At 39.9% G+C, this 9,308-nt stretch overlaps 2 protein-coding genes across 2 annotated transcripts in view; both read right to left on the bottom strand.

The window, feature by feature from the left end:
• Window positions 1-3,536: 3,536 nt before the first annotated feature.
• On the bottom strand, window positions 3,537-6,727 carry asb11 (ankyrin repeat and SOCS box containing 11). Its single transcript, XM_035677259.1, has 7 exons — window positions 6,597-6,727; window positions 6,077-6,156; window positions 5,863-5,970; window positions 5,131-5,281; window positions 4,913-5,047; window positions 3,971-4,159; window positions 3,537-3,877 (listed from the first exon to the last, which is right to left on the bottom strand). Exons 1-7 carry the CDS (start codon window positions 6,691-6,693, stop codon window positions 3,753-3,755), a joined length of 885 nt encoding a protein of 294 aa, XP_035533152.1. The 5' UTR covers window positions 6,694-6,727; the 3' UTR covers window positions 3,537-3,752.
• Window positions 6,728-7,613: 886 nt separating this feature from the next.
• Window positions 7,614-9,308, bottom strand: part of piga (phosphatidylinositol glycan anchor biosynthesis, class A) — an 8,199-nt gene continuing 6,504 nt past the window's right edge. Inside the window, exon 7 of the mRNA XM_035677258.1 lies at window positions 7,614-8,423. Within this exon, the coding sequence (XP_035533151.1) occupies window positions 8,154-8,423 (270 nt within the window). The 3' untranslated portion in view covers window positions 7,614-8,153. The remainder of the gene's footprint in view (window positions 8,424-9,308) is intronic.

Raw genomic sequence — 9,308 nt, 5'->3', positions numbered from 1 at the left:
TGAAAGTATGATCACTTATGGATTCAAATGATAAGAAAAACAATACTGATTTGAATAACTGTCATGAAAAGATAAAGATCAGCTGGTGGAGGTTTTTATGATGCCTTTATTTGAAAAAAAAAGCTAAATGTTGGTGATAGAGCAAAAGGTTCCTCTGACATTTGAGGGTTTAAAGGTCCAGTGTGAAACATTCAGGAGGAGAACTGGAGTATAATACTCAGAGGTATGTTTTCATTAGTGTATGAACACATGGAAATAAGAATAGTTGTACCATTGTTGAACCGCTGTGTTTCTACAGTAGCCCAGAACGGACAAACCAAACAGATAGCACCTCTAGATTGCGTTGATTTGCGTGTAGTTTCTTTCACACACTTGGGAGGCGAGAAATATTCAGTTGGTTGTAATCTGCAACTTCACCACTAGATACTGCTAAATCCTACACTCTGGTTGTTTAATGGTTTAAAAAATAAAGTGAACATTGTAACTTCTGCTGTTTTATTCCAGAAAGGTTTTATTGGCAACATCAGAATGTTTGTCAAACGTTAAGTCACTATAACTGTCAAATGTCACATATTGTGTATATACAGATGTTTTTTATGTGTCAGTTAATAGTGTGTTGGTTGGCTTTACTTCGTATACATGTCAGCAGTGTGTGTTTAATATATAGGTCTACAACTAACAATTATTTAGCTTATGGTTTAATCTATTGGTTATTTTTATGAATAATCAATTGTTTGAAATACAGTCGCAATTTCCCAAAAGCCCAAGTTGACATCTTCAAATGCCTGGTTTTCTCACACCAGCAGTCTAAAACTTTAAATTATTCAATTCACTGTGATATAAAACAGATAAAAGCAAATTCTGACATTTGTAGAATAAATGTAGATAGCTAACACGCTGTTTTAAGTTAGTGAACATATTAAACATTACACCTACCTGCATCTGTGTGTTAGCATTGTCACCTGGTTCATGTACTGAATGTGACCATGTTAGCATGCTGACCTTAGCATTTAGCTCAAAGCACCACTGTGCACACAAGCATGGCTGTAAACTCTTAGTCATGTTTCTTGGCTAAGGACATGAAAGATTATGAAGATAATTGATGATTAATTTTCTGAATTGTTTAAGCTCGACTAATATATTGTTAATAGCATTTAAATGTGACAGATATGAGTACAGACATTTACATAACTGCAATGTAAATTTGTTGTTGTTTTGTATCGTCTTCAGCATGGTTACACATTGACAATATCTGGATGTTTATATACAGTTATACAATTTTATATGTACTGTCTGGACGTTGTTTCCATGAGAAAGTTTTGTGACTGTGAAGCTGTTAATGGTGTCAATGAATAAAAGTACAAAACTTTTAGACAAATTGATTTGTATCACAGAAGAGAGTTTGTCAGATAATATCTGACAGGGTTGAGTGAGTGCTCGGTTGAAACAAGTATCCGGTACAGATAATGTACTACGAGTGTGTCTTTTATAATAAATCTGAAGCTCCGTTCTGTAGTCTTTTAAGCCCCGTCCATGACTAGATTAAGCCCGCCAATTCCAAGTACAGATATGAATATAGATAATTTAGTTGGTTGAACAGATACAGATAACAGTGCACTCGCTCATCCCTAATATGTGACCTTTTCCCATGGAGCAACACAGGTGAATAGAGCTCAGAGCAAAGAAATGAATTATTGAACTGATGATTACTTTTACTGCATTGGAACTTCTCTTTGTATGAAACCTGGACACTCAGTGTAAACCCCCTGAGAACTGTGGCTTCACAGAAAATGTCAACATCGGAGATGTGGCCTCTTTACTCTCAAAAGACGGAGACATCAATGATAGACTGTCGATATTTTGTGCCATTATTTTTCTCACTGGTACAGCTGGATCTGGACGTGAGCAGCAGGAAATCCATCAACACACACACACCTACAAATACACACAAAATCACCACATATTTCCCTTTTCAGAACTTCTGCTGAAGGCCAAGGCTTTTCTCTGCTGTTTTGGTAAAGAAATGTCAAGTTAACTCAGCTCAAATAAGATTTTTCCGGTCTCTGCAGAGGTGACCTTTCTGGGTGGTATTTCAATATGTGTAATTAATTCCCCTTGAGCTATAAAACTCGACCCAACCCTGATCTTCCGACCCTTTTCTCTTCCCGCTGTTTTTCCCATGTATTTAGTGTGTTGGTTTTTTTTTACTTTGCCCTGTCCTTTAATCTTTATAACATATCCTGTGTGTCAGCTTTGACAGCGCTGCAGAAGGTTAACTTTGAAAGTCCATCAAATTTAAAACACGTCACACAACTCATCTCCAGTAAGCCACAGTTTATTCACCAAATGTTAATTTCAGGATGAGGTTGTTTCCAGTTTCCCTATTTACAGCTCATCAATTACTCTTGTGATCTATAGTATAATAAACTCTGGGGCCTTTGGGAAATAAGTGGTTTGTTTCGGCAGATATAGATATGATTTCAGTCAAAGGATCAGGGCAGGAGAGATGATCCGCAGGTCAACGGATTTAATCATAGGAAGTACAGTAGACAGACATATATGTGCAGGATAACTATAAGGATGAGTGTGTTTGTGGTCTTCAGAAGGAAAAACACAATATATGATATTTGGGAATAGGAATGTAGCAAGCAAGTGTACCTATCTTTGAAGATATAGATAATAAAAACTCCCCAAGCAAGTACTGCACATGTACTACTACACATTGGGGCACATGACTGCAAATGAATCTCCATTATTGTTCATAAATCGCAATATAAATGTTTAATGCTAACAGCTATAGCATACAGATCTAATAACAAACAAAGTAACATTCAGGTGGTACACTTCATACAAACTGGAAAATAACTTTATCTCTGAAAAGCCAAAGTAAAACACTACGGAAAGATTATGTTAATTTGTGCACAGACAGTTAGAAAACTTGAAAAAAGTGAGTGAGTGGTCCAGGTCTATTTCTGCTCTGTATTCACTGAATGCAGATACCGACATGATGGCAACGCTCACTGACATGGCTAGGCTAGTCTTTCTCACCGAATCATCACCAAAAACAAGAATACAATATCTCCTCCATCTTTTTAAAATACTTTTTTACAAAATATGGATACAGAGATTTACACTTTATACCAATTTTGTGAGGTCCTTTGATTTTATTCCCCAGATTCTTCTTCCTGGTGCCTACATTACCCATGATGCAACTTGACAGTCAGAGATTTCGATGTGTTATGCTAGTAGCGTTAGCGGGCACAGAGGTCTGGTACACTCACTTCTTTCATACACGATACCCCCACTTGACTTAAATGAAACACTGACTCAAGTGACATTACTTGAGGTAATTTATCAGATTTCATGCAGCTTCCTCAGGAGCCACAAAAGGCTTTATGCAACATTTTCCTCATATGCAGTGGCCCTCCCCAACAACAGACTTTAATCTGGAGTTTCCTTTTAAAAGCATATTAGAATAATGTAAAATCCAGGGACACAAAATGGAAAGTGGTATAAAAATACAAAACCTGATCCATTATAGTCACTGCAATATGAATGAAACTTTCCACGCTTTTTATATCATTAATATATTATTACAAACAACTGTATTAGAAAATACAGATGACTGACAAAACGTAGTCCTATTGTCTAAATGTGGATGTCTTTTTTTCACTTGTTAGTCAGTGACAAGGCACAAATGTGAAGGACAACTCAGCATACGTGGCACACGAAGAGCCACAGGCAGAGACATCTCATTGGTAGAGGAGGAAGTCTTTGATACTGTGAGGAAGGAAGAGGCTGGAGGCTCTGTGGAGACGACTCCTTCCCAGACTTCGGCGAATGCAGAACCGACAGAGCTGAGACAGAGAGCAGGGACCTGGGCAGGCAGGGGCAGAGACAGAGCATGGAGTTGTTTTACCTTCTAGAGAATAAATAAAGTGGCTTTTGGGTGTTTGTGTCCACAACATACCTCTTCTCTGCAGTGTAATTCTCACTGCACTGTTAGGTGACGACAGATCCAGTGCAGTCTTTCCCTCTGCGTTTCTAAAAAATCCATCGGCTCCAAAGTCCAGCAGAAGATCCACTACATTTGCTCCTCCACCTCGAACTGCAGCATGTAACGGACTGTCCTGCCCACACCCTAGTCGGACATCTGCTCCTACAAATGCACACAAACTGAACTGGTAAAACATCATTGACCCTAGTTAACACGTCAGAACAGACAATTTATGTGATTCAGAACATAAACACCCGACCCAATCCAGGTGTCCTCACTGTGTGTTCAAGCCCTTTGAGCAGAGCTATGAATAATTTCAAATGATTTGACAGTTCTGCAAATTAGACTGACAAATGTAGACGTGCCAGAAAAATGATGTGCTGCTTTGAACTGTGAAATACTGTTTTTCATGGAAAATGAGAGTGATTGGAAGAAGAAGCAAAAAAATCACAGAAATCAAAAGCAGCAACATCAGCCGTATTTAATTATTCTAGGACTGCAGCTAACAGTTATTTTCTCAATCGATTCGTTGTTTTTTCTATAAAATGTCAGAAATGTGTGAAACTTTTCAATTATTTTCAATTATACTACTATTGCTGCTGAAAAATTGTCAGATTTGAGAAGCTGGAACCAGGAAATACTCGGTATTCTTGCTTTTTGCTACAAAAATGATTAATAAATTATTAAAATATGAATTTGTGTTGGGTATCCACATGCGATGGTCAAGTAATGAGAAACTTGCTTTCTTTAGATATCCTAGTGATCTCTAAGTCCATATGTTCATTAATATTTAATTGTCATAGTAGTTATAAAATGGAGGCTGATGATTGTCTGGGTTTATATTTGTGTTATATCCCATTCTTTCATAGGTTGTACAACCTTTTGTGACACTGCAGAGTTTGCAGGCTGCAATACCTGAGTGTAGCAGCAGGTCTACGCAGGCTGCAGCCTGGGCCATGCAGGCAGAATACAGCGGCGTCCCAACCACTGGCAGCTCCATGTCGATATGAGCTCCGTATGACAGCAGCAGCTCCAGACATTCTCTGTGACCTGACGGAAGAAACCAGCACAGCGTGAGAGTCTGTGCATGTGTGGACACGCCTTTACACTCATAAATGTCTGTACATACACACCTTTCTTAGCGGCTTCATGGGTGGGTGATGCCCGCTGGTAGGGGGTGTGGATGGAGGCACCGTGCTGCAAGATGAGCCTGGCACATGCAGCACTCCCGCTGCTGCAGGAGTTGAAGAGAGGTGTGGCGCCATCTGTTGATACTGCCTCCACCTATAAGGGACCAACATTAGACATATTAAGAAATATGGCATGTAGACAGATACACTATATAGACATTGATGACCCCTGACCCCTTTCTACCAGAGTCTGTTTAAAGAGTGCTCCATCTATTTATCATTGTCAGACTCATGGACAGTTGGGAAGATGTATCAAAATAAAAGCAGCAGAACTGTTCCTATTCCACACTTTCTTCTTCTTTGTCACAATCATTACCCACAATGCACCTCATTGATTCAGTCTGTGATTCGGGTGTGTTATGCTAGTTGCTGCTAATGTGGGCTCAAGCTGCTAGTAGAAACCAGAGGTGAGGAGTGGGCTACAGGGGTCTGCTGAGCTCACTTCAACTCAAACTTGTAGTCTTTGTGGTCTTTATCAATTTTCTGCAGCTCCCTCTGGAGCAACAAAGGGCTAAAACTGTGCAGTAATACTCTAGACTGTAAGAAGTTTTCTTCACAAATCCATTTAAAACAGATGGAGTATATTGGATACACATATCTACATAACTACTTCTGGTAATACAAACACGCTAAAAACAAGCCCTTCTTTAAACTATTTACACAATTTTTACTTACATTTGCACCGTTGTCCAGCAGGAACTTGGCACAAGCGTAGTGGCCACCAAGGCAAGCTTCATGAAGAGGAGAGACTCTGTCCATGGTGGGTGTGTCTACATGGAAGCCCTGCCGGGAAGATCGGATCAGAGAGAATAATACTGTCAGAGACGACCACGTATGTGCTGTGTTCAGTGTGCATTTTATTTTAAGAAAAAGGCCCACGTTCGTCTACCTGAGCGAGGAGACTTCTCAGATGTAGCAGTCTGCCCTGGTAGGCGGCTTCATGGAGAGGAGTTCTGTCTGACAGGAAGTCTGAGACACAGAGAATAAGACCAGGAAAGTCTCTGCTGTGAGAAAACACACTGATACACTCATGGCCAACTGATCTGGCTCTTTGTTCATTGAAATGTTAAGATGACCTCATTTGAATGCATATTGATCTGGTTTCCCAACCCTAAACACCAAACTCACTGAGCTACACACACCCAGGGTCCTGTTGATCTTCTGCAAACTTTTCAGGTCTCAACCAATCTGTAATCCTGATTACAAAAATGTAACTTTCAAATCCCCAAAAACCATCAGGATGTGGGGGTTTGATGCTTAATGCAAAAATGCATGCAAAGCTAAACCATATTTACTAGAAAGCTTGTCCATTTGCTCAAGAAATAACAAATGTACTCCAGTTGTGTGACTCATAACATAACACAACAAAAATTTGCTAAATGGGCCAAAAAGACAAAGAAAAAACTTACCAGCCATCAGTGAGTTGCATGCCAACCCCCCATAGATGTACAGGGGCCTGTGCCATGGTTGCGAGCACAGTGAAAGCTCAGTTTGAACAGCAGCCATGACGAAAATGAAACAGCAGCAGGCTCCTCCACGACTATCCAGGACTCAAGCTCAACCAGTCGGATACACAAACCTGAAGTCGGCCTTCCTCCCCCTCTTATCTGGGTCCTTGGCCACCTCCCCCACATTGCCACCTCCCGCCCACCCTTGTCCCAGTCCATGGATGCAGTCTACAGTATGTGCATAACAATGCTTGTTAGGATGGGTCTGTGCTGATGATACACCTTGAATAAAGCACTTGTCTATGCAAACAGGCTTTAGATAAGTTTCACACTGTAGATATTTGGTTGATACAAGAGCAGTGTACTGTATTTCATCTTGCCAAGTCTGTTAAGTGTGAAAGTGCACTGTTTTCTGTTAAGACAACATATTTTCAGCTAAAGGGACAGTAAATGTTGCTATGTGAATGTGAATTGAATTAAATATGTCATCACATGATCTGAATGTAGTGATTATTTACAATAAAATACACTAAAACACACCTACTTTCTTCAAAATGTATCCTGAATTATACACAGTAAACAAAAACACAGCTCCTTTTATGACCCTAGAATTAGCTCCACATGTAGACACACATTTCCTGAATACATAACAAAAAGTTGTATATTTTTTCAGCTCTCTCTACTTGAACTCATATAACAAGCTTTTTTTGCAGGCATGTTACAGCGCTGATCCTCCAATCACGACGGCATGCAAATCCCCATTGTTAGCCTTGAAAAGCCATGCCATCCAATCGCTATCACCTCCAGTTTCACAGCTACTCTGTGTTTTGTCTGGGGCTCTTCATTCCACAGAGTCATCTCTTTTGTTAAACTAACTAATCGTCGTCTAATGCCTTTCTAGGTGTGCTGCATCATACAGCGGTCTCTAGAAGATAAAACGCTGGACACAGTCTGAATAAAATGACATGTGAAAACAGGTGAAACGTTAGAAAGTATGCTTTATTTTTCAGAGTGGCTTGCCTGGGAGTCATGTGATCATCTGAAAACACAGGTTTCATATAAATATGTAACATCTAAATCTAGTAAACAAAGGAGTGGCATTTGTGATAACAAAATCAGGTCATTTGCACCGATATACAACTTTGCACAAACTTTACCAGCAAAATCATTGTTCTATATGACGTATGCATCTAACTGAAAATAGGTTACTGCCATTTAAACCAGCCCTTTTACTTCCTCTGTTCAGTGCAATCTATACAGTGTATAACAAATCAAAAAGTGTCTTTTAAAGCTCCAACAAGTGCCTCTGATAAATTTTAATCATTAAATATAAAAAACTCTCCTTTCAAGTCTTTGATAAAATGTATTCATACAAGGTCCCTTTTGTTAAGTAAATGTAAACAATGTTTGGGGTTACCATAAGCACATTCAGCATTCAATAGCCACGTTTCAAATGTCACTCAGGACATTTAAAACCATGTAAGCAGCTAAAAGTGCAGCAGAGTTGTGGAGTGGTCACTATGATGAAATATGTCGTTCTGCTGCCCGCTTCCCGGGTGTGACTTTACTGTTTGGTTCCTGCCTCCACAATCTCTGAGGACCGGTGGCGTCCACAGCCATGTCCATGTCCCGGTCTGGCACCAACCACTGCAGAAGCAGCAGGAAGAGGAAGTTTAAAACAGCCACAAATGCAAAGATGGAGCCAGCCACTGGGCCGCAGTGAGCCCTCAGTCTCCGCAACCGTCTGTCCAGGGGAAGCACCTCCTCTCCAGACACTCGGTCGTACACCTGAGAGGGAAAACACAATGATCAGAGTCTGCAAGCGATTCACCTTCTATTATTCCGAGTGAAGCTCAATAACAGCGGCCAGCTGTGTGAACGATCAGTGGATTTACCTGCACAGAAGAAATCACAAAACATGTTTACATGCACTGTAGTTACCTGGTTACTGTATCTATGCATACATTCATCAGGTCAATAATCAGATTGCTCCCCTTCCACATATAGTATTTTGAAAGCATGGCTTTCTTTTTTTTAAGTTCTTTTTTTGGCCTTTTATTGCCTTTATTGGATAGTGAAAGCTGAAGACAGACAGGAAAGGGGGGCAGAGAGAGGGGATGACACGCAGCAAGGGGCCACAGGTCAGATTCAATTTTTACCACTTTTACAGTGGTCCAGAACAGACACTGGCTCAAGATAGGGGGTGTTTCACGCTTTGCAACCGCCGTAGTTTCTCCTACACATCTAACCGCCAAACACAGACGCGAGCAGTGTTCAGTTAGTTGCAATCTGAAACTTCACCACTAGATTCCACTAAATCCTTCACACTGGTCCTTTAAGATTTAAACTTTTGAAGAGCTGAACACAAGTTACATTCACAGAGCTTCACTCTGATCAACAGCCTGCGTTAGAAAACAACCAAAGAGCTGATAGAACAAAGACAATAAAACACTGAATTTGTAAAAAAAGAAGCAGATTAAGTCTGTTTGACTGTAAAAATAAATAAAGATATGACATATTGCAGACAGAAATGTAGAAGACGATCCTAAAAAATATCAGAAAAACTGATCTGGGATCAATATTCACATCCAACTCTCTAATTTTACACAAACTACAACAGTTATTGAGTTCACTGTTTGGGTTTATTATGTCAGCTGTTCTCTGCTGTTATTG

The sequence above is a fragment of the Morone saxatilis genome, unplaced genomic scaffold (genome assembly GCF_004916995.1).
Source record: "Morone saxatilis isolate NCDOM2014 unplaced genomic scaffold, NCSU_SB_2.0 Contig5, whole genome shotgun sequence".
In the NCBI taxonomy this organism is placed as follows: Eukaryota; Metazoa; Chordata; class Actinopteri; family Moronidae; genus Morone; species Morone saxatilis.
This window is presented reverse-complemented; position numbering and strand designations above follow the sequence as displayed.

Coding starts and splice junctions, on each gene's coding strand:
- asb11 (XM_035677259.1), bottom strand. CDS start 6,693: ATGGCTGCTGTTCAAACTGAGCTTTCACTGTGCTCGCAACCATGGCAC. Junction 6,157..6,596: donor ATGCAACTCACTGATGGCTG/GTAAGTTTTTTC, acceptor TCTGTGTCTCAG/ACTTCCTGTCAGACAGAACT. Junction 4,160..4,912: donor AGACCTGCTGCTACACTCAG/GTATTGCAGCCT, acceptor GTGCATTTGTAG/GAGCAGATGTCCGACTAGGG.